General features: G+C 37.1%; 1 protein-coding gene across 2 annotated transcripts in view; it reads right to left on the minus strand.

Annotated features, from left to right (window-relative positions):
- The window catches only part of METAP2 (methionyl aminopeptidase 2), a 28,877-nt gene that overhangs the window by 1,579 nt on the left and 2,644 nt on the right, over positions 1-24,654 (minus strand). For both annotated transcript variants that reach the window (XM_024754394.1, XM_024754395.1), the window contains exons 3-10: positions 20,622-20,687; positions 16,785-16,887; positions 7,281-7,442; positions 6,339-6,520; positions 5,177-5,271; positions 4,840-4,936; positions 1,073-1,176; positions 455-570 (exon numbers count right to left, since the gene is read on the minus strand). In XM_024754394.1, coding sequence (XP_024610162.1) covers positions 455-570; positions 1,073-1,176; positions 4,840-4,936; positions 5,177-5,271; positions 6,339-6,520; positions 7,281-7,442; positions 16,785-16,887; positions 20,622-20,687 — 925 coding nt within the window. The remainder of the gene's footprint in view (positions 1-454; positions 571-1,072; positions 1,177-4,839; positions 4,937-5,176; positions 5,272-6,338; positions 6,521-7,280; positions 7,443-16,784; positions 16,888-20,621; positions 20,688-24,654) is intronic.

Below are 24,654 nucleotides of genomic sequence, written 5' to 3' on the forward strand. Positions count from 1 at the left end.
GGAGACGCAAGAGGGAAGAGATATGGGAACATATGTATATGTATAACTGATTCACTTTGTTATAAAGCAGAAACTAACACACCATTGTAAAGCAATTATACCCCAATAAAGATGTTAAAAAAAAATAAAAATAAATTAAAAAATACAAAGTTTACCAAGGGGAAAATACTAAGAACAAAAACCTAGGAATGCCAGCAAAATGATAATCTCTGAAATTATTACGCTTGTTGGAAACTGGATATGAAGTGAATACTTACTTACATCATTCTCATCTCAGTTAAAATTTTTAACAGGACAATTTTTCTGCTGAATTATAGAAATCCACAGAACTTATTTTTAGGCCATAGAACTGTGCATTTATGAATGTGCCACTGTGGATGTCCATTACACTTTTTAAAATGCTGTTAACTGGGAAGAGAAACTCATCAGTCATATAAAAACTATAGTCTCTCACCTTATTGGCACGTGTCCAACATCAAAATTTTTCATGTAATGTGAACATTCCATATCATCATGAACCACGCCTTTTCCTGTGCTACCAAAGGTTTCAATGGCATATACTTCTCCTTCCTAAAAATATATATAAGGGTCAAGGGTAGAGAAGAAAAATTCAGAAATTCAGAACTAATTAAAATTCCCATCTCAACTTCAGGCTGAAGTAGTCCCATACCTGGCAGTCCTTATCTACCTTTTCCTGCTTTATCTCCTTAGCACTTTTGGTCTTTGTGTCATCTATTAAAATGTTAAGTTTTACATGAGCAGGGAATTTTGTTTGCTACTACTGAATACATTCCAGTGCCTACTAAAGAGACGGGCACCTACGAGATGCCCGAAATATTCATGAAGTGTTGAATGAACCTTTGACATGCCTCACTTCCACAGCTGACTGAGCCCCAGTCTGACCAGACACAATCTGCACACTCACATAGCCCATTTCCTGTCGGGGTGAGAATGGATGGCAAGTTAATTTTGCTCAACATACTATATACTCAACTACTACTAGCTTCATAGTTTGGTAGGAAAAAAAAAGTCAAAATGCTTCACAAAAGAACAGTGTTAATGGCATACATACCTCCATTCTTGTTGCCTCTCCTCCTTTCACAATGGGCACGGTTTTCCCAGCATGTATTCTATATGGCCCAATTGAATGGCCATTTAGATTACGGATTGGTTTCACTGGCATAAGAGGAAAAAAAAAAAGTTATTCAGGGTCTCTAAAAGCACAAACAGGTATGGCTCTATTAAATAACCCCACATTAAGATAATTAAATACAGACTGGAAAACTACTGGGATACTGCAATGTTACTGATTAAAAACTAGAAGGAGTAGGGAAAATGATGGAAAAAGAATAAACTCTGTGATGAGGACATGATGGGTGGGGGTCCATCTAGGGAGTTATTGTTAATAAAAATACAGTCATAAAATATCATGTATATAAGCATTACAAACATGAAAAATATGTATTTTCATGGTTATGGACCAAAAGGTAATTTAAAAATGAGGATTCTGTGTCAAAATAATAGAAATAAAAAACCTTAAATTTTATTATTACATCAACATTTCAAATGTTAAAAAAGAAAATCTAAACAATCCCAAGGTCCTGGGATCACTGACAGAATAAACAAATTGTTGAGTACATTCACACAATGGAACACTTACTCAACAATAAAAATGAAAAGCTACAGATACACTGACCTGAAATAAACCAAATGAGCAAAAGATGGCACAATTATATACATACGGTGCAATTCCATACACACACACACACACACACACACACACACACACACACACACACAGAGTTCAAAATTAAGCATAATTAAACTAATGTTTAGGGATGCATAACAGATGGTAAAGACAAAGAAAAGGAAATGCCAATCCTTAGTACTGAAGACAGTGGCTTATTAGAAGAAGGCTTCTGTAATGTAACTGAGAAGGAGTATATAGAATGGGGGGGGCTTCTGTAATGCTGGCAGTATTCTATTTGTCAAGAGGTAAGGTTAGGGCTTCCCTGGTGGCGCAGTGGTTGAGAGTCCGCCTGCCGAGGCAGGGGATGTGGGTTCGTAGCCCAGCCCGGGAAGATCCCACATGCCGCGGAGCGGCTGGGCCCGTGAGCCATGGCCGCTGAGCCTGTGAGTCCGGAGCCTGTGCTCCGCAAAGGGAAAGGCCACAACAGTTAGAGGTACCGCAAAAAAAAAAAAAAGAGGTAAGGTTACGTAGCTTTTACAATTGTTCAGTTGAAGTTTTACATTGTGTGTATTTTCAGTTTTTATTATATTCCACAATAAACGTTAAAAGAAAAAAAATCTAGTTCTACAGTGCTAGAATCTTCAGTGTGAGTTACCATTCTTCTAGGGCAGAATTAGGTAGCAAAGTTTTTTTTCAAATCTTTAATAATGACAAGCATATTACAAATTTAGGGGGTGGTAGAGAAAAATAAGACTCTTAATTAGCTCCTAAAAAACAACTTCCTTCTTATATAAATGATAAGCTAAATTTATTTTAAAATTCAGCAAGCATTATTATTCCTCTAACACCTGACAAACTTACCCTCCAGGTCAACCAAAAATACATTTAAATAAAAAGATTTCTTAGCCATACCAACCTAACACATATAACTAAGTTACATAGAAGAAGCAGGGCTCAGGGGTATCCATTTTTGTAGTATACAGGTTGTGTACAGTGGCAGGCTAATTCTGGAACGAACGGCTATAAAGGTAATTTTCCAATTCTATAGCTTCTTGATCAAGGTAAATAAAACCACTCCTTTGATGGCCTGGCCCGGTTCTGTAATGTGGTTTTTGGGAATTGCTTCTTAAAGTTCAGCCTATAGTCCATTTCTTCATCTTCCCAATATCATGATTTGTCTATACTCTTTACACTTAAACTAGTAAAAATGAATTCTGTCACCCTCAACTAAGAACCCTGATCAACAAAATAACTGGTATAAAAAGGTGGGTACCAAAATAATAGAACCTAAAATGTTGCATTGGCTTAGTGGAAGAGGTAAGAAAGTAGATATTAAGGGTTCCAACACTGCAGGCTAGAACTGCTATGTGGCGACTAAACATTAAGTCAAATTGTCACCTAATATACCTTGAAAGGCAGACCACATGTCAACCAAAGTTGTAGAATTAGGAGAAAATAGAAGGGAAAGATGATTTGAGAGAGATGTGAATACATATTTGTTGTGGCACCGATCTCAAAACTGAGGGTGGGAAACAACAAATATTTGTTGAATACTAATAAATTCCAGGCACTGTCATAAAATTTATATTTCTCAAAAACAAAACATGGTATCTTGAATCCTATTACAATCAAAGAAACCTGGGTTTCTTAGAGGGACTTCCTTGGTGGTGCAGTGGTTAAGAATCCGCCTACCAATGCAGGAGACACCGGTTCGATCCCTGGTCCGGGAAGATCCCACATGCCACGGAGCAGCTAAGCTCGTGAATCACAACTACTGAAGCCTGCGTGCCTAGAGCCCAAGCTCCGCAACAAGAGAAGCCACGGCAATGAGAAGCACATGCACCACAACAAAGAGCAGCCCCCTCTCGCCACAACTGGAGAAAGCCTGTGCACATCAACAAAGACCCAATGCAGGCCAAAATAAATAAAATTAAATCTTTAAAGAAGAAAACTCTTTGAAAAGAAAGTTGGGTTCTTAGAGGTGACAGAATTTATCTAAACTCAGAGATAGACCTGCCTAACCCCAAAGCATGTTTTCTTCATTAGCCCGTAACACCTCCCATCCAAGTGTGAGAAGTCTTAAGAATTTTTGACTTGTACAGACATTCACAGGTTTAAGGATCTGCAAGAGAGCAACAAGGACAGGCTCTGTGTCAGGTCTTAGAGGAAGAACCACTGTGCAGTTGGTAGAACACCACAGTCCAAAAGTATCTACAGGGGAATGCAAAGAATGGTGAATGATGTGAATTTACTGAGGGACAAGGAAGCGTGAGCGTCTCCATGCTAAATTAGATTACAAAGGAGTCAGGATTTGGTTAAAGGAAATGTAGGAAACATTCTATAAGAAAGTTTTTAAGACAGGAGTTACAGACAGCATGAGCACAGATTAGGAAGGAGAATGGTGGCTGGAGAGTGGTCAGATAAACCCTGCGAGTTGGAGAAAGGCTGGGCTGACAACACGAGAAAGCACAGGTGACTCTGGGATTGTGTACACAGGCACTGGCTGGGAAAGATTAGGCAGCAAGGGGAATAAGATTAAAGGAAGGACACACAAGGAATTAACTAGCCTCTAAATTTTGAATTCAACTTAAAAAAATGGTGGGGAGAGTCATCAATGAAAAGGGTCTCTGGCTTCTGTCTGAGCCTGTGATTAGTCACAGAAAATCTAGCCTGGGCTTCCCTGGTGGCACAGTGGTTGAGAGTCCGCCTGCCGATGCAGGAGGCATGGGTTCGTGCCCCGGTCTGGGAAGATCCCACATGCCGCGGAGCGGCTAGGCCCATGAGCCATGGCCACTGAGCCTGCGCGTCCGGAGCCTGTGCTCCACAACTGGAGAGGCCACAACAGTGAGACGCCCACGTACTGCAAAAAAAAAAAAAATCTAGCCTACATTTCAGCCATCCTGAGATAAATTCCCAGGTGTCTTCTTATCAGCTACCAGGGTAGATGACAACAATTCCCACCAGCCAGCTACCACAGAATTCCTACCATGAACAGGTCATTTCCCTTGTTTTTCCTCTTTATGTTCCCAATTCCCAAGAGATAAAGATGAAGCAGCTGATCTAAAGAAAGAACTCAACACTATCTTGCAAAATTATTTCTGCCAAGGTCACAGACATTTCAAAATAAGATGCATTTTTAGAGAACATACCTTGATATGTCTTCCCATCTATTTCAACTTCGTAGGATTCCATAACTTCTTGGATGGCCTCACCAACATCACACAGACGGACATCGATTCCAGCACACTAAAAACAGAATCATGTATACTCTGTTATTCAAAGTGTAGAATTTTACAGCAACTTAACTTCTTAATATCTTAAAATAAGGGACAAGCAGAAATGACTTCCTCTATAAAAGCCTTCCATACACTGTATTACAATAACCCACTTAAAACCCTAAGGGTGGTGGACCAGTCTTACATAACCTAAACAGGCTATAAAGTGCTCAAAATATGTTGAATGAAATGGCGCTTACAGTTCACATACCTTTATTCCAGTGTTAGTGGCATCTTTTACAGCTTTTAATAATGTATCATATTTGGGATTAAAAGTGACAGTAAAAGCGCAGTCAATAATCCTACCTGAAAGAGAAAATTTGTCTTTAAGTTTACTTATCAGCTAGTCAAATGATCTACTTTATAGTATCTACTCTATTAATTAACCTTGCTAGTTAACAGAAACATAAAATGATGTGCTCAGGGGCTTTCCTGGTGGCGCAGTGGTTGAGAGTCCGCCTGCCGGTGCAGGGGACACAGGTTCGTGCCCCGGTCCGGGAAGATCCCACATGCCGCGGAGCAGCTAGGCCCGTGAGCCATGGACGCCGAGCCTGCGCATCCAGAGCCTGTGCTCCGCAACGGGAGAGGCCACAACAGTGAGAGGCCCGCGTACCGCAAAAAAAAAAAAAAAATGATGGGCTCAAATGAAGGCAGCACATCAAGTACCCACACAGCAATCATAATCAAAGGGAAAAAAAGTGTAAGTTATACAAAGGTTTTGAAATGGAAAAATTAATTCCAGGGTTGGTATATACTACTTCAAGACAGCACCACTTCAATATTCACCCAGGCAGTTATAGAAAATATATAAACAGAAACAAATCAAAGTGAGAAAAGCCTGGGGAACTAAGGAACAGCACGGTGGGCAGAGAAAATGTATAGGTCCACAGGACACTAACCATCAGACTAGCTTCTCCAATTTAGTAAAACCTCAGGTAAGTATTTAAACCTAAGCTTTGCTTTCTCACCTGTTAAGTGAAAGTAAAAGGTACTTACCTAACAGGGTTTGGGAGAGAATATAGAAAAGTTAATTATATATAAAGGTTGGTAAACTCAAAGGTTCTAAGTAAATGCTTTTTGTTGTTATATGAATAAAAAATGTCTACAACAATGAACTGAATGAGATGTAAGATTCTATTTTTCATGCCTTGATACAATAGGTAATAAACCTCAATTACCCAACAGTTTTCACTGTACTCCACTAAGTAGGATGCTTTAAAGTAAATCTCAAAATCTACCTCAACATAGCTCTACTGAAAAGTGAGGCATCAAGAAGAAAACGTGAGAGTTCAGTATCTACAGCCCCACCCAACAGGGACAAGACTAGAGTTTTCAGGAGGAGGGTGGAGTGGGAATTATTTCTAACAACTCACCACTTATATGTGTTCCAAAGTCTATCTTACAGATGTCATCATACTGTAATACTGTTGTGTCACCAGCATTGGGAGTATAATGGGCAGCACAGTTATTCAGAGAACACCCAGTAGGAAATGCCAGGCCTGCATTTAATCCATTCTCTTTTATTAACTTCCGTGAACAGTCTTCCAACTTTTCACTTAAAAAAAAAAAAAAAGGCATTTGTTTACTTTTATGTTCCTACCCGTATATACCTTACAATTCATCAACTCCAAAAAGTTTACTAAAACTCTTAAATTACTTTCTGGGAGTGATCTGAGCACTTTCTGCATGTGACTAAATAACAGTCCTTTGACGTTATGAACACAGTAGTTCATCTCTAAAAAATAAAGAGAATTTAATTCCACTAGAAATCTGGAGAAACAGAAAAACACGATCCACTTTCAACTTGATTTACCAGGAAATAAGACTCTTGACTTAGACTAATTTAAATGCTGATTACGTTTTATTTTCTCAATGCTGCATGTTTTGAATATTCTTGGGATCAGAGTATTAAGTTGCCCTATAGCTTATTATTTCTCAAGGGGAAAGCTGGAGAAATAATTACTTTTATTGATTTCTTCATTGCATTATAAATGTTTTGTGTCCCAGAATTTTAATTTAATACGATTTACTGGATAGCAAAGTAACAGATTTCCAAACAGAAAATAAGAATCAGTAATGTGTACATTTGTACATATGAGAGTACATCAGTACAAAATAGGGTGAATGAAGTTGCAAATGTCCTCTTACGGTTTCCTCATTACATCGACACTACAAGAATTTAGAAGGCATTTCTAGAACCTTCACTTAAAGTTTTTTGGCAAAGCATTATATAATGAAAGCCATACATTGCAATTGGAGAGTTAGCTCTAAACAATTTTTTTTATCATGTTCTTACAAAAACATATCCCTTTTACCAGATTTCTATCATTGTCATCCCAGGCTTGATCCAGCTCATGACATATTTTCTAACTTGTCGATGTGCTTCTGCAGCTTCTCGAAAATCGTTCCAAATCTCTTCACTAGCTTGATCTAATGCTTTCTTTTCTTCACTTGTAGTTCTCCAAGCAGCTGTTCGCCTTTATAGTATGCATAGTATAGCATTAGTCATTTAATAAACAGCAAAATAAGCATAACAGCTGAGAGATAAAAATACACTAAGATATTTTGGACAAAAAAATTACATACTCAGTTTCTTTTATTAAAAGCCAGCAAAGTTTCTGAAATACAAGTACCCACACAGGTACAACCAAACCTAATCAAGTTAAACCTTTTGTAAGACTCTTAGAAAAAAAACAATCCTCAAGCGAGATTTTATTCACAGTCAGAGGGACTAATAGCCTACACCACATAAAATAACACAAAAGTAGAGAACCAGAAAAATCAGAAAAGAGTCCTAGAAACAAAGCAGAGGGGAGGAAAAAAAGTCACCCTTCCCCTTGAGGTAATATAAATTTTAAGGATGCACCAAATATTAACATTTAACTTCACCAACAGGGCAAGTACTAATCCAAAGACTTGACCTGACAACCTGCATATACCTTTCTCAAAACATAAAATATTATGTGCTTTCGCAGGATTTTTCTAATTGTATATATATTAGAGGTAATCTTCCTTGAAGGAGATGGCTCATATTTTAAAACTGCCAAGGATAACAAAGATTTTTATATTCAGTATTTGCAAATGAGAAGATCTACTAAGTCCCTTTTTAAGCAGTACATTTCAAAAATAATAACTGCTTCAAGTGAAAATCTTTTTTGAAGTTATAGCTTTCACAGATTCTTAAGCAATACTGAATACAGAATTCACAAGTCAGTGATCACGCAAGTATAAATTACACTTAGTATAAAAGTGATGCCTTCAAGAAATAACTCTCATTTGCCTCAAAGCCAGTGGTCAGCAAACTACAGCCTGCAGGCAAATCCAGCCTGGCACTTGTTTTGTAAATAAAATTTTTTTGCAACAGGACTTCCCTGGTGGCACAGTGGTTAAGAATCCACCTGCCAATGCAGGGGACTCGGGCTCGAGCCCTGGTCCGGGAAGATCCCACATGCTGAAGAGCAACTTTAGCCTGTGCGCCACAACTACTGAGCCTGCGCTCTAGAGCCCACGAGCCACAACTACTGAAGCTCATGTGCCTACAGCCCGTGCTCTGCAACAGGAGAAGCCACTGCAATGAGAAGCCTGCACACTGCAAGGAAGAGTAACCCCTGCTCGCCACAACCAGAGAAAGCCCACACACAGCAACGAAGACCCAACACAGCCAAAAATAAATAAAATAAAATTAATTAAACAAAAAAAGAATCCGCCTGCCAATGCAGGGGACAGGGGTTCAATCCCTGGTCCAGGAAGATCCCACATGCCGTGCAGCAGCTAAGCCCGTGAGCCACATCTACTGAGCCCAGGTGCCACAACTACTGAAGCCCGCGCACCTAGAGCCCATGCTCCGCAACAAGAGAAGCCACCACGATAAGAAGCCCGTGCACCGCAACAAAAACTAGCCCCCACTCGTTGCAACCAGATAAAGCCTGTGCGCAGCAACGAAAACCCAATGCAACCAAAAATAAATAAACAAAAATAAAACTAAAAAATAAAAAGTCAAAAAAAAATTTTTTTTGCAACATAGCTATGCTCATTCATTTATATACCATCTATACCTACTTTAATGCTACAACAGCAGAAGTGAATTAACATTCAAGACCTGAAATATTTACAATATGACCCTCTATAAAAAAGAGTTTACCCAACTGCTTTAAACTACAGCCCCCTAAGTTAATGCCCCAAAATGCTTTCAGAGTTTCTCTGTGTGTCAGCATCAAGTTCATCATTATTACTTCTTATTGCAGCAGCTACCTGTGCCAACATCTACTTCCTCTGATTTGCTACAAAGGCCCAAAGGAGCTGTCCTATGTGAAACTGAGGGTATTTAAGAGTCACAGAGGCTTCTATAGCTTATTTACTGTTTGGAATTATATTTTGGATCTATCTACTGCTGTTATTAGAAAACTGAAATATTATCAGTTTAAGGTCAATTTTAAACCCCTTACATACTTAAATGTGTTATCAATTACTTTTATAGGAATAGTAAAAACTAAGAGGCAACTTGTAATCAAAGTATTCAAACAAACAGCCTCAGAGCAGAAAATAACAGGATAAGATCCTTTAAAAAGTATATTCTAGGGCTTCCCTGGTGGTGCAGTGGTTGAGAGTCTGCCTGCCGATGCAGGGGACACGGGTTCGTGCCCCGGTCTGGGAAGATCCCACATGACAGTACACTTATAGTTGCTCGCTCCATGCTCGGACAGACAAGCCACAATCTCCTGACCTCTAGTTGTAACTCTAGCCCTGTCTCTCCCAAAAGTCCAAAAATCTTTCCTGAAAACCAGGAATCCAAACATTCTAAGAATAAATCATCTTAGGCACAAGAGTACTAGCTTTATTCTCAGATCAATCTTTAAGCAAAATAAATCACAATTCTTCATCTTTTACATGGTCCATAATCCTGGCACATATACCTACAGCCACACTGACAGTAAAGTCTGAAAGCACCTTCTGCTTCAAAGGCCAAAGATTTCTGTGGAAAGTAAAAATACCAGCTAATATTTACTCTAGGGTAGTAGATAAAAGACTATGTCCACAGGGAACTGATGGATATTATGCATGTAGGGATGTGAAAAGGGAATTGGTCATTATCAATTCCCATTTCTTCTCCTCAGTCTAAACCTTAAGATTCTTCAAATCGACTTCTTATAGGTTAAAACATAAGTGTAGGGCTTCCCTCGTGGCGCAGTGGCTGGGAGTCCGCCTGCCGATGCAGGGTACACGGGTTTGTGCCCTGGTCCGGGAAGATCCCACATGCCGCGGAGCGGCTAGACCCATGAGCCATGGCTGCTGAGCCTGCACGTCCGGAGCCTCTGCTCCGCAGCGGGAGAGGCCACAACAGTGAAAGGCCCGCGAACCCAAAAAAAAAAAAAAAAACCGTAAGTGTAATTAAATTTCAAATGCTATTTGACATTTTAGAATCAGAACATAATGAAGATCCCCAATACTGAAATCAATAGATCTCATGACTATCTTACACTCCTGAAGGTTGAATGGCTCTTTTTTTTTTTTTGGTCTCAGGGTGGCATGTGGGATCTTAGTTCCCTGACCAGGGATCGAATCCACACCCCTTGCAGTGGAAGCAGGGAGTCTTAACCATTGGACTGCCAGGGAAGTCCCTGGCTAACTCTTAGAAGCAGTGGATTCTTCAAAAGATTATGGAATGTTTTGTTAGTAAAGAACTATCAATCAATTGAATTAAATAAATTCTTTTGCTAAGTCTTGAGTTCAAGTTGAAAATCATTAGTGATATTCGAGAGCTTACTGCCAGGATCTTTAATTATAATTACAGGCCCAAATGAAAGAAAAAGATTTTGAAGGAGTCTTCCCTTTACCTAAATTTGAATTTTTGACAGTCTATTTAACAAAAATTTATAAATAAGATGAAAAAAATCATTCTAAGTCATACCAATTATTCCAAAAGGCAGTTAAACTGAGAGTCAGGTGAGGCATGTTTTAAAAAAAAATTATGTCTGTAAAACAAAACTATCAAAACAACTGCTTGAAAGAGAATCTTTATAGGAAGTGTTTGTAGAATATATAGGGACTTCCCTGGTGGTCCAGTGGTTAAGAATCCACCTTCCAACGCAAGGGACATGGGTTCGATCCCTGGTCAGGGAACTAAGATCGCACATGCTGTGGGGCAACTAAGTGCACACGCTATACTAGAGTGCCCACGCGCCGCAATGAAGAGCCTGCACGCCACAATGAAAGATCCCATGTGCCACAACTAAGACCCAACGCAGCCAAAAGTAAATAAATATTTTAAAATAATAATAATATAGAGTATGTAAATTCTTTGCACCTCTTTGATATTTCTGAGTCTTTTTAATATTTCGTCTTTACTGGTGGATGTATTAAAAGCAGGAAAATATAAGTAAAATCAAAAGATACAAAGATACATAAATATCTATTAATTTCTAATAGTCATAAATGTTTCTGAACTCATTGCACAGATAACTTAAAAGTGATTATAAGTGCATTCCTAAAGCACTATATGACACATTTACAAAAACCATTTAAAATGCATACCTATTAAAAAAATACATATCTTTAGCCCAGAAATAATTAAGAATGATGCAGATATGACACCAATTCCTTCCTCTGGAAACTGGTATTTAAAGAGAAAAAAAAGGGAACTCCCTGGCGGTCCAGAGGTTAGGACTCTGGGCTCTCACTGCCAAAGGCCTGGGTCCAATCCCTGATTGGGGAACTAAGATCCCACAAGCCACGAAGCACGGCCCAAAAAAGAAAAAAAGAGAGAGAGAGAGAGAAAGCATGTTTAACTGCCTATAAGAAAAAATTAGTTGATCTCCAGCTGGTAAAGGAAAATTCTTCTTATAGAATAGTGTCAGCAAATAAATGTAGAAGGCATGACAGAATTAGAAATTCACCATTATTAAGTCCTCACAAAATAACTGATAAAGCAAGGATCATCAATGGATATTAAAATAATTAAGTGAAAGGTTGTTAAAAAAAGGATTTTCCAACAGTACCAAAGTATCCCACAGATTACCTGGAAACTGCAAATAGAACAAAGTACCTTTAAAAAAGAAACAGCTGGCTGTCACCACATTAACCAAGTGATCAAATACAGTAAAATAGTAGACAGTAAACAGTGGTTTTAAATCACAGGCAGAATTAAGGAAATTTTTACTTTCTTCTTTTTGCTTATCTATGTTTCCTATCTGTCCTATAATGAACATGTATTGCTTATAAAATTAACAAGTATCTCAAAAAATTGCCTACTGAATTTAGAAATATATATCAAGAATTTCAAAATAATTCTTTGTTCTATTTCTAGAGAGCTAGAAAAAAGGAAAAATCAGATCCAATTAACATACCAAGATGTTCATCACAGAAATTTTTCTAGTGGCAAAAAATTGAACAGTACTAATGTTCAAAAATAGGGTAATAGCTAATAAAGTTATGCTACATACAGAACAGAACAGCATTATAGCTATTAAAATTGGTTTCAAAAAATTTTAATGACACAGGAAATGCACACAGAATGTTAAATTTTTTTAAAGAGCAACAACCATCCTAGTAAAAACTGATTAAAAAAATCATGGATTTCCACACGTAAGGAAGATGTTCCTAAGGAATCAGATATTTACATTCTCAAAATAATTTCCCACAAATTACTAATTACAAGAGGAAAAACAATAATGATATAATAGAGAAACTGATTAATACTTTATCCAAGTGAAAGAAATTGACATCATGTGCCTTAATATTTGACAACCCTGAAAAGGACACAATATCTACTTATCTAGTAACCCACCCCAAAATGCACAACCTACTCTCAAATACTTCAGAAAAACAGTATGTGTACAGATTCACCAATATAACATTTTTCCACATTTGCCTTCTATCTTTCTATCTTCCAAGGAGAAAATGGAGTGTTATTTGTATACTATACATAATATAAGTGTCATATTCCATTGAGATTAAGAACGATAAAGCAAATGTGACAAAATGTTAAAGATACTCTGAGAAAGGTATGCAGGAGCTCTGTGTACTAGTCTCACAGAATGGCATTACTTCTGTTAAGTATGAAATTACTTCAAAATAAAAAGTTAATAAAAAGTTAACATAATGCACTCAACCTGGGTGGCAGTTACACAGGTAAGTTCTATGTAATAATTCATGTAATTTTCAATCAAGGAAGGCAAGATACAAAACTATATTTAATACTTTACCAAATCTGTAAGAATATTGATTGTAATCTATTTGCAAGTAGTCAAAACTGATTATATGAATCTCAAAAAAATTGAGATTTATTAAAGAACAAACATAACAACAGTATCTTAATTTCTTTTGTATTTCTCCAGGACACCACACAACATTGCTTTCAATATTTAAGAAAAGTATTATCCCAAGAGATATTATAATATATAATTAATATCTTCCTGCATTGTCTCAAAAATGGAACTTATTCCACCTATACAATGTTCAGTTTGCATTAGAAAATGATAGCAAAAAGGAAAACGTAGTTTCTAAGATTTACAAAATATCAATTATTTTTTCTTGTATTAAACATTACTTCAAGTATTCCACCATATTCATGTTGTTAAAAATATTAACAATGGGGCTTCCCTGGTGGCACAGTGGTTGAGAGTCCGCCTGCCGATGCAGGGGACACGGGTTTGTGCCCCGGTCCGGGAGGATCCCACATGCCGCGGAGCGGCTGGGCCCAGGGGCCATGGCTGCTGGGCCTGCACGTCCGGAGCCTGTGCTCCGCAACGGGAGAGGCCACAACAGTGAGAGGCCCGTGTACGGCAAAAAAAAAAAAAAAAGTTAAAAAAAAATATATATTAACAATGTGTTAACAAGTATAGGAAATCTATGGCTTTCTTCCCCTTTAGCAATATGGGAATAAAAATACCTCGTTCACATCAGTAACAAAACAATAGAACACTTAAGAACAAACTTAACAAAAAAGGGACAGGACCTACATTTCAAAAAAAATCAGAATAAGGTGGAAAATATACAACAACAATGGAGAAGTCAATGTGATACACCTGTCAGTTTTCTGAAACATACATAAATATGATGTGACTCCAATAAGAAAGGCATTTTTCTGTGGGTATGTGCATTAAAACTAAAAATATGACCAAAAGTAGCTGAGAAAAATAAAAAAAGAACTGTTTGGTTGGGTGTGTGGCAGAGAAGAAACAACTGATTTATCAAACTATCAAAATAAACAGTATTAGTATAGAAATAGACAAACAGATGAGTGGAACAGAATAAATAATACAGAAATTGGTTCCATTATATAAGGTAACAGAGTTCCATTATATAAGAATAGTATATGGCAAAAGTGGTCATTCAATTAAATAGAATGAACTACTTAAGAAACAATTCTAGCACAACTAGCTATCCATTTGAAAGAAAGTAAAATTAGCACCCCCAACCTTAGACAAAAAATTCTAGACCAATTAAAGATGTAATAAAACATAAAATAAGAGTTTGAGAAAACAGAAGAGACTGCTAGGAACCCAGAAGTACAAAATATGAATATATACTGTTATATAAAATCTTTAAATGTCCATCAACAGACAAATGGATAAAGAAGATGTGGTACATATATACAACGGAATATTTCTCAGCCATAGAAAGGAATGAAATTCGCTCATTTGTAGAGACATGAATGGACCTAGAGACTGTCATACAGAGTGAAGTAAGTCAGAAAAATAAATATTGTATATTAACACATATATGTGGAATCTAGAAAAATGGTACAGATGAACCGGTTTGCAGGGCAGAAACAGAGACGCAGATGTAGAGAACAAATGTATGGACACCAAGGGGGGAAAGTGGCGGGTGGGGGTGGGATGAATTGGGATATTGGGATTGACATGTATACACTAATATGTATAAATAGATAACTAATAAGAACCTGCTATATAGCACAGGGAACTCTACTTCACTTCGCTGTACAGCAGAAACTAACACAACATTGTAAAACAACTATACCCCAATAAAAAATAAAAGTATAATCTTTAAACTTCTGTAAGAGCAAAAGAATAAAGCCAATAATCAAAAGATGCTCAAAAATCACTAGCAATCTGGGAATCATAAAGTATTAATATATTCTTTGATTCAGCAATCCCACTCCTGGAGAACTATCACATAATAAAACTGCCAGCACATAAGGAGATATATATGTGTATTCCCAGACACATATATGTATTTATACATATATATGTATATACTTAAGAGAGATCTTTATTGCAAATGCTTTATAACAGCAAAAAAAACAACTGGAGGCAAAGTGAATGCTCATCAATTACAAAATGGTGGAATAAAGTACGGTATATTCATGCCACAGATTATGAAGCCATTCAAAAGAATAACAGAGCTATTCTGATTAACTTAGAAGGACTTCCAAGATGCAGCCCTGATGAGAAAGGCATGGAGGAGGAAAGTGTGCCTACGATTCTGTTTTTGTAAACAAATAATGACCAAAACACTCTCCTTACACAAACAGAGATAGATGTACACATACATGAGCATAAAACATATGGAAGGCTACCTGCTAGGTGGTTACATGGGTCGGGAAGGAAGAGGAAACAAGCAAAAAAAAAAAAGATTACATTAAAAAATAAGTGTCATCACATCATATGTATTATGAAAATTTATGTAATTAATATAAAACTGCATGTTTGTGACACTTTAAAAATAAATGTTTTAAGACAGGGATAGTGACTGATGTATTCAAATTCAAACAAAAGATGCCCATGCCATAAAATATAACATCATGTTCCTTTCTAAGTTTAAAGAAAAACAACCATGTCTTTACAGGTCAAAGAAACAGTGCTACAGTAGAAGCTTTCTTAACCAACTATTGCAACCACTGGATTAACCAATGTGCCTGATCCCTCTGTAAACCATACAGACCAATGCCCACTGTAGTCTGAATACTAGTGGCTAGGTTCCTGTTTTGAATAATAATAATAATAGCAGCTAACACTTACCTAATGCTTACTATTTGTCTATCACTCTTCTAAATGCTTTACATATATTATTCCTCACAACAACCCTATGAAGAGCTCATTTTATGGATGAGGAAATGAAAGCACAGACATGATAAATTACTTGCCCAAGTCACAAAGCTAATAAGTGTTAGAACTGGGATTCAAATGCAGTTAGGTCCCAGCTTCCAGGCTCTTAACTAGTCTACATAATGCCACTTCAAGTGTCTGCTAACCAAATAAAATGCATTCTTTCAGAACACTTCCAAGAATCAGGTTATCTGTACCCAAACCTGTGTAAGTCATCTGTACTTGTTATTGTAATTATGTAGTTTAATTATACATTACATAAAAAGAATTGTTTCTATGAAAACTAAATTGACTACCCAGAGGAGTTTCAATAAAGGCAAGTCGTCAAAAAATACTTCTGTCAAATGGAACTGTAAATGATTTCAGGAAAAAAAACAATGTAGGTATAGGCATCAGCTGCAGATTACTTAGTTCTTACTGTTCACAGAAACTCAAAATGGAACAGACCAGACAATGCATTATGGATTCAGCCCATGGAAAAAAAAAAAGTGGAGTTCAATGCAATCCATGCTCAAAGATCAAGAATGATGAAAAACAAATGTTTGTTTTAAGTTAACTTTTATCAATAAAGATTAACCAACTACTGGTCCCAATCATTTTGGATAAGAGGGCTTCTACTGTATCTTCTCTGCAACAAATTCATAAGCTTTTTTATTAAGGTAGTGGAGCAAAGTCCTAAGAAAAATCAAATCTGCTTTATTGCTAAACTACAACTTTCAAAAGTCAAACTGGAAGTTATTTTATGATCCTTACCCATCTTGTGTGGGTGGGTACTCGCATTCTTGTCCTTTGGGAAATACACCATTAGGATACAGGTCACATATTGGAACTGAGGGAGGGTCTGTTTGAACTTTTGCTGTGAGATACAAATAAAGCATTAACTTCTGTAGTTAAAAACAAAATTAAGCAGTTAGCATTAGTTTTTCTCAGTTCCTAATTGTTATTATATGTCCTGACTTTAAGGAACCTCCCTGGTATCAATTTACAGTTAAAAACAGAAGATATTTCACAATAGCCACCTCTCAATTTATAATTAATTACTTGGGAATAAAAATATTCAACTCCTCAGAACTCCATTATGTATTTAAACAGTACATGCCTTGGCACAAAGAACACTTCTAATGTTTTTGTCTTCATTTACTATACTGGAAATGGAATAGCATACAGAGGCTGGCTTTCGCAAATAAAAATCAAAGAAGCAACAAGAAAATAAAAAAGAAATCCTGTAGCGATAAAGTAAAAATATAAAGCTATTATGTTTAATAAAATAGGTAAAAAACTTATTCCAAGGGTATATTATGTATAAAAGTTAGTATACATAGTATGTATATTATGTATACATACATACTTAGTATGTTAGTATGTATACATACCCCAGGGCTAAAAGACTTTAGGTAGCCATATACAAATTTCCAGATACTTGAAAAAAGTTACAGTACTTAGCATATGTTTCAAGGACACATTATTTCCCAAACTACATTCTAAGACACCAGTGTTCCAAAATGCTTTTTAAAAAAATTTAGAGATGTGTCTTCTAAAAATCCGTTTAAATGCGTAAGAACTAGTTCTTATATAGTTCTTATTCTACAAAGAACTTTCTTTTAGTAACAAGTGCTGTATCCAAGGAATGTCAGGAAGTTACATAAGACTTAATTTATGCAATAATATATGACTTTCAATGTATACCTGCAGCATGTAACAACTACTGAGTTGAAGTGTGTGGTTTTCTTTTGATTTTAACCAGTCTTACGGGTTTTTATCTGAAATTTTAACACATATTTTAGATTTTTTTGTTCTGCAATGGGAAATAAAAGGATGCATATAAAGAAAAATTTGACAATTTACTGAGCCAAATCATTTATCTACAGAACCATTTTTTGGTTCCCTCTTTTAATCTGAATATTCAATATTTCACAAACACCCACCGTTTTCCTCTTTTTTATGTAATGCTTAGAAGTGTTCTACGGACAAATAAACTTGGGGAATGCTGTTTTAGGTTCCTCTGAAGAGGGAACGTTTAGAATTTGAAATCAAAAATGACCTTAGAGGTCATCTAATTTAGTTTCACACTCAAATCCAGGAATCCTCTAACACCCCTGACGGATGGCACTAAGTGCCTGACAGTGGAGGCAATTACTATTCCCAAGCTAAAATACATTCACTTGGGGAGAGCTGTAACTGTTAGAAAGCTCTTCCAACACTAATTCCCTGTTACTTTCATCTGTTAGTTCTACTTAACTCTTTGCAGTTAAAAAAAATTTACTTTTCATTTCTACTGCTTCCTTCCTCTCTATGATGAGAAACCACTTTAAGGGATGCGGTTCTTAACACTTTCACTCATATTCATCAACCTTGTCAGTGATCCTTTTAAGTTGGTACTAGAATTGACTTCTATTAATAGTTCAAATAAGGTACAATTAGTATAATACACTGTTGATTCTAAAAATCCTACTGCTACTGAAAGGTTAAGATTCCTAGCTTTTTGGTTCACACTGTATAAGCACTCAAAATCCTTAGGATTCTATCACCTTATACTAACTTTATATATGCTTATTTAAATTTCAGCTTGTTAATATTAGCCTATTGTCTCAGTTTTTTTTGAAATCTTGATTTCTGGCAAAGTATTATCATCCTCAGCTTTATATTTCATCTACAAATCTAATAAAGATGCCTTTTATATTGTCCACAAATTATTAAGACAAAATAGTTAAAGGACTTAAGAAGTTCATTAGAGAAAAAATAAAGAATTTGTCATTGAAATAAGTTGAAGCCTAGCCTTTACCACTTATTAGCTGTGACTTGGACAAATGCCTAAATGTGCCAAGCCTCAGTTTCCTCATCTACAAAATGAGGAACTAGATGAAATCTTGGATAACCTTTGAAACTTATAACATACTATGTCCAAGTTATTATCTAAAACTATGAATAATTATAAATATCTGTATTGCAGTTATTGTTAACTATCACTTACAATTCTCTCACTTTATAGATGAGGAAAATGAGGGCAGTAAACTGCCCCTGATTACAGTATTTGGCTTATTTCATAAGTGATTTATGACAGCCTACACAAATAAGAGACATTCAAAGCAAATCAGAGAGCAAAAATCAAAACACTGAAAGAACCTAAAATAGAACCTGAAATAAGGCCAATACAAAACCAGATTTGGCTCTAAATCCTCTAGTAGCCAATATCAAAAAAAAAAAAAAAAAAGGCTAGGTTATTTGCATAGTTCATGGTGCTTCTGCAATAAAACACATTAACTACTCAGGAAAAGCACAATTATTCTTGATACTAAGACCAGACAAAAAAGGGTCTCTCAAGACTGCTCATAAAGAAATATAATGAACAGTAAGTTCAACAACATCCTCAGAGGAGGCACAACAAAGGCTGATGGCATCATAATAAAACATCTGTCAGTGGAAGAATTCTACCAAGGGCAAATACAAAGCAGCCTCTTAATGCTCCTCCCTGCTTATCTACCTTCATTAGGAAGCAATTTTAGAGTATTTGGAGAAATAGATCTTTCTCAAGCCAATCTCAGGTAATACGTCTCACAAACACACTATGAACAATTTTTGAATGGAAGGAACATGACATCATAATACCTGGAGATTCCTGGAATGCAAGTAATCTGTGCTCTTTAAATACAGATTATGCTAGGGGCAGAACTGACATCCTGAGTAGAAGGATCTAACCAGGATAGATGCCTGACTAGAAAGAAGGCTATTCCATCTCCACCTAGAGACATATCAGGGGAATGGCTGGCAGAGCCAATAGCTTTCTTAAAAAATAATTTAAGTATTTCAACCCAGAGATAAAAATGAAAGTCAAACCCTCAATATTCTCATTCATAAAATTTCAGCCTAAAGATTTTAAAGGAAGGTTTAGCCAGACACTCAATGGTCCCCAAAAACCAAAGGGCATCCAAGATTAGAACTTGTTCTGATTCTCAACCCAAACTTTATTCCCCTTAGTCTATATACAGTCTCCTTAGTCTATACTATACAGTCTCCCCTTAGTCTCCCCTAAGAGCTTCAGGTCTATGAAGATGTTTGGTTATATCGTTTATAGAAATAAAATACAAGTAGGATCATATATTAAGTGAATCTGAAATACTACAAACATGTTATTAATAAAAATTCACCATACACACAAATTTTAAATAATGGGACTCCTCATTAAATATTCACCAAGAATCTTGTAATATCAAAACTGGCAGGTGAACTGCAAACTATGTTTATCCTATTACCACTTGGTGGCATTACTTTAGTCATCACTGACAAAACTATTTGAATTATTCAAATTTTAAATTATAAAGTTTTTAGGAACTCATCCCTAACATGCAGTAAAATACAACAAATTTATTATTAACATCCCCTGGCTGAATACAGCTAAAGAAAATAACAAGACTGTTAAACCAAAGTACTTGCCAAATAGCTGTGAGCTTCACTAAATTCTACTTCCATTAAGCCTACATTTATTTCCCTAACATATACCAGGATCTTAAGCAACTTCAAATCTACTCTTCAAACCTGCTGGTTAATAAACCACTTCTAATTTGGCAAGTAGGATTAACTAAAGACACTAACGTCCTCTCTTCTTCTTCTTCTTTTTCTTCTTCTTTCCAGTTGCTCCATCTCCATCACCATCTCCATCTAAGAAAAGACATGTCAAGTTCACTTAAGCCTTATAAGCAGAGGGATGAAACAAGCACAAGCAGACAAGTACACACACACACAATGCATCTTAAATAGCATACGACAAAGCTGACCCAATACTCTTAGAATTTTGTATATTGTTAGCTTTAAGTATCAGAATTTGACTTGTGCAATCAAAAGCACTAGTAAACTTTACTTTGACTTACTCTACTAAAAGAATTAAGATATTTTTAAGAATAAAACATGTATTAAATAACATCTTTTTTTTAAAGCAAAGAAAAATAACTAGTGTTACTGAAATACCTGTAATAATGACTATATGACTTCATCTGAAATAATAATAGTTTATATATGCTTTGCAGTTAAACACCTGTATTTCATGACCTCATGTGATCCTAAAGCAACCCTATGAGGTAACAAGGAATGTTTAAGGGACATGCCCAAGATAATCCTAACAGATAAATAGCAAAATTGAACCAAGAATATCACCTGATTCCTAATCCAGTGAGAGGTAAATGGGGTCTCATATTTTAAAATATCTTTTCCTGGGACTTCCCTGGTGGTCCAGTGGTAAAGAATCCACCTTCTAGTGCAGGGGACGCAGGTTCGATCCCTGGTTGGGGAACTAAGATCCCACATGCCGCGGGGCAACTAAACCCGTGCGCCACAACTAGAGAGAAGCCCACACGCTGCAACGAAGGGCCCATGCGCCACAATGAAAGATCCTGCATGCCTCAAAGAAAGAAGATTCTGTGTGCCGCAACTAAGACCAGTCGCAGCCAATATAAATAAATAAATAAATAAATAAAGTATCATAGTTGTTATTAGAGAAAAAGAGTTCTCCTTCTTTCTGGATCAAATTGTATACAAAAAAATTTCTACTTCTCCTAGGTTCATAGTTTTCAGATTTTCAAAAGAACCTGATGGGGCTTCCCTGGTGGCGCAGTGGTTAAGAATCCGCCTGCTGATGCAGGGGACACGGGTTCGAGCCCTGGTCCGGGAAGATCCCACATGCCGCAGGCCCGTGCGCCACAACTGCTGAGCCTGTGCTCTAGAGCTCGCGTGTCACAGCTACTGAACCCGCGTGCCACAACTACTGAAGCCCGCACGCTTGGAGCCAAGGCCACCGCAATGAGAGGCCCGCACACCACAACTAAGAGTAACCCCCGCTCGCCACAACTAGAGAGAGCCTGCAAGCAGCAACAAAGACCCAACACAGCCAAAAATAAATAAATAAATTTATAAAAAAAAAAAAAAAAAAAAAAAAGAACCTGATGACCAAAAATAAGAACTATTTAAAAAAACAGCTGGCAAAAGAATATACAAAATAGCCATGATCTGCCTGTCGGTTTTCATAACAACTTTGCTTGAAGCTCAATGACCATACACTTAAACTTTGAGAAAAAATAAAGAATACGATTATGACCAAGATTAAACAGTGAGTTAAAATATTTTAAATAAAGGTATCAAAAATAGACCTAAGTGTCTGAATTTCTAAAAATGTTGCTCAATAAATTTCAACAATCATTTCTGAAGTATGCTAATCTACCCACAAATAACTAAAATAACTAAGAGCAAATAACTAGGATATTCACTAAGCTTATTTTGGTAATCATTTTATGATGTATCTAAGTCAAATCATTATGCTGTATACGTTAAACTCACACAGAACTGTATGCCAGTTATATCTCAATAAAACTGGAAGGAAACAAATAATGAATGAATAAACAAACGAAAGACGGGAAAAAAACTGCTCAAAAGCTCCCTCAATGAATCGTCTTATAATGAAGCCAGTTTGCACTGTTCACTACACTTTGTCCTGCCCCAAAATGGTCTCTTTTGTTTGGTTTTAAGTCCCATTCCTTCCAATGAGCTTTCCATCAGCATTCAGCCCACAATTCCACCTCCAAATTTCAATAAATTTTATTGCAGATACCAGTATATCTTTCCAACTCTATATTTTGTCTCTCCACAATAATCAGTTTTCCTTTAGAAAAAAGATATTGAAATATTAGCTTTCCATCTTCTCAGAGACTTCTCACAACAGTTTATTTTTTTTGCGGTACACGGGCCTCTCACTGTTGTGGCCTCTCCCATTACAGAGCACAGGCTCCGGATGCACAGGCTCAGCGGCCATGGCTCACGGGCCCAGCCGCTCCGCGGCATGTGGGATCTTCCCGGATTGGGGCACAAACCCGTGTCCCCTGCATCGGCAGGCGGACTCTCAACCACTGCGCCACCAGGGAAGCCCACAACAGTTTAACAGTACTGGTTGATCCTGATTATCAAAATGAATTAGGAAAACAATGAACCCAAACTGGAGAAAACTAAATTCCTAAATATCTGATATTCCTAAAATCTTCTTTAGTACACTGAAGATTTCCATTCTGACAAGCAAACTTTCCTCTTTCAATGTCAAGAGATTCATATAACTTTGCAGAGGTGTAATGAAACAAGGCAGGCACTGTCTTCAAATTAGCACTGTGATTGATATTCTACACACAGTGGGTCAACAGCAACCTATTATATTACCTTGAATTTACAAATACCTTTCTTGTTAAGAGTTCAAAATATGTTTATAATCTGAAGCATAGACCAAGGCAGAATGGACAAGAGATTTGCTTAAGGAAAAGGAAAAGCTAACTATTCCCTTGAATCTGAAACCAAGCAGGACCCTGGAGGGCCTTCTCAGGGACTGACCCCAAGTCTCCCACCTCTTTTGTAAAAAAAAAAAAAGACTCTTAGGCTTTCCCTGAGTTCCAAAGAGCAAATTTAATCAGAGACATGAGAAAAATGCAAAAACAAAGGAAAACAATCAAACAAGACTAAATAATAATAGTTTGGCCATTAAAAACAAAGGACCTGGGCTTCCCTGGTGGCGCAGTGGTTGAGAGTCCGCCTGCTGATGCAGGGGACACGGGTTCGTGCCCCGGTCCGGGAAGATCCCACATGCCACGGAGCCGCTGGGCCCGTGAGCCATGGCCGCTGAGCCTGTGCGTACGGAGCCTGTGCTCCGCAACGGGAGAGGCCACAACAGTGAGGCCCGCGTACCAAAAAAAAAAAACCCTGAGTTCCAAAGAGCAAATTTAATCAGAGACATGAGAAAAATGCAAAAACAAAGGAAAACAATCAAACAAGACTAAATAATAATAGTTTGGCCATTAAAAACAAAGGACCTTTAGTTTCTCCTCAAGGGCTACAGATAATATCTTGAACCATATCCTTGAGTTGGTTTGCAGATACTAACCCCCCCAAACCAGGTGGAAAAAGTTAGCTGCATGCTGACCACCAGCACACAGACTCCAGATCAGTTGAAACCAGAAAACTATAACTGAGATTCCCAAAAAGTCACCCTGTTACTGCACAGCCAACCAATCAGAAGAATGTCCACAAGCTGATCAGGCACCTGGCAACCCTCACCTCTAATGTTGCCTTTAAAAACCCTTCTCTAAAAGCCTTCAGGTCTCTTGGGCGTGAGCTGCCTATTCTCCTTGCTTGGCATTTTGCAATAAACACTGTACTTTCCTTTGCCGCAACCTGGTGTCCGGGTTTGGTAACAATTCTTGGCACTTTTTTCCACTAAATTTGACTGTAAGCTCCTTGAAGGCAGAGAATTTATCCTTCTAAAGGAAAAACAACTGCTCTGCATTATCCTAACATGATAAAGTACAGCACGTATTTGTTGCTAAGGACTGGAAGGCATAAGCCCAAGCTGGCAGTTCTTGAGGCAGAACAGTAGATCATAGCAATAGATAATTAAGAATGGGGAAGCCCTATCTCCTCTTCTGCCAAAAGAGGCTGTAGAATAAAAATAGTTCTCCTAACTAATCACTCCCTCCACTGTCTTACTGATAGCATCAATTCCTACAATTCCAAGAGTTGCTGTCTTTAAAGAAATCTTTGGCAAAAGCCCCAAAATACCACAAGGATCTGGGGTCAGGAAATTCATAATAGATTTGAGAAG

This window comes from Neophocaena asiaeorientalis, unplaced genomic scaffold, assembly GCF_003031525.2.
Source record: "Neophocaena asiaeorientalis asiaeorientalis breed wild unplaced genomic scaffold, Neophocaena_asiaeorientalis_V1.1 scaffold92, whole genome shotgun sequence".
In the NCBI taxonomy this organism is placed as follows: Eukaryota; Metazoa; Chordata; class Mammalia; order Artiodactyla; family Phocoenidae; genus Neophocaena; species Neophocaena asiaeorientalis.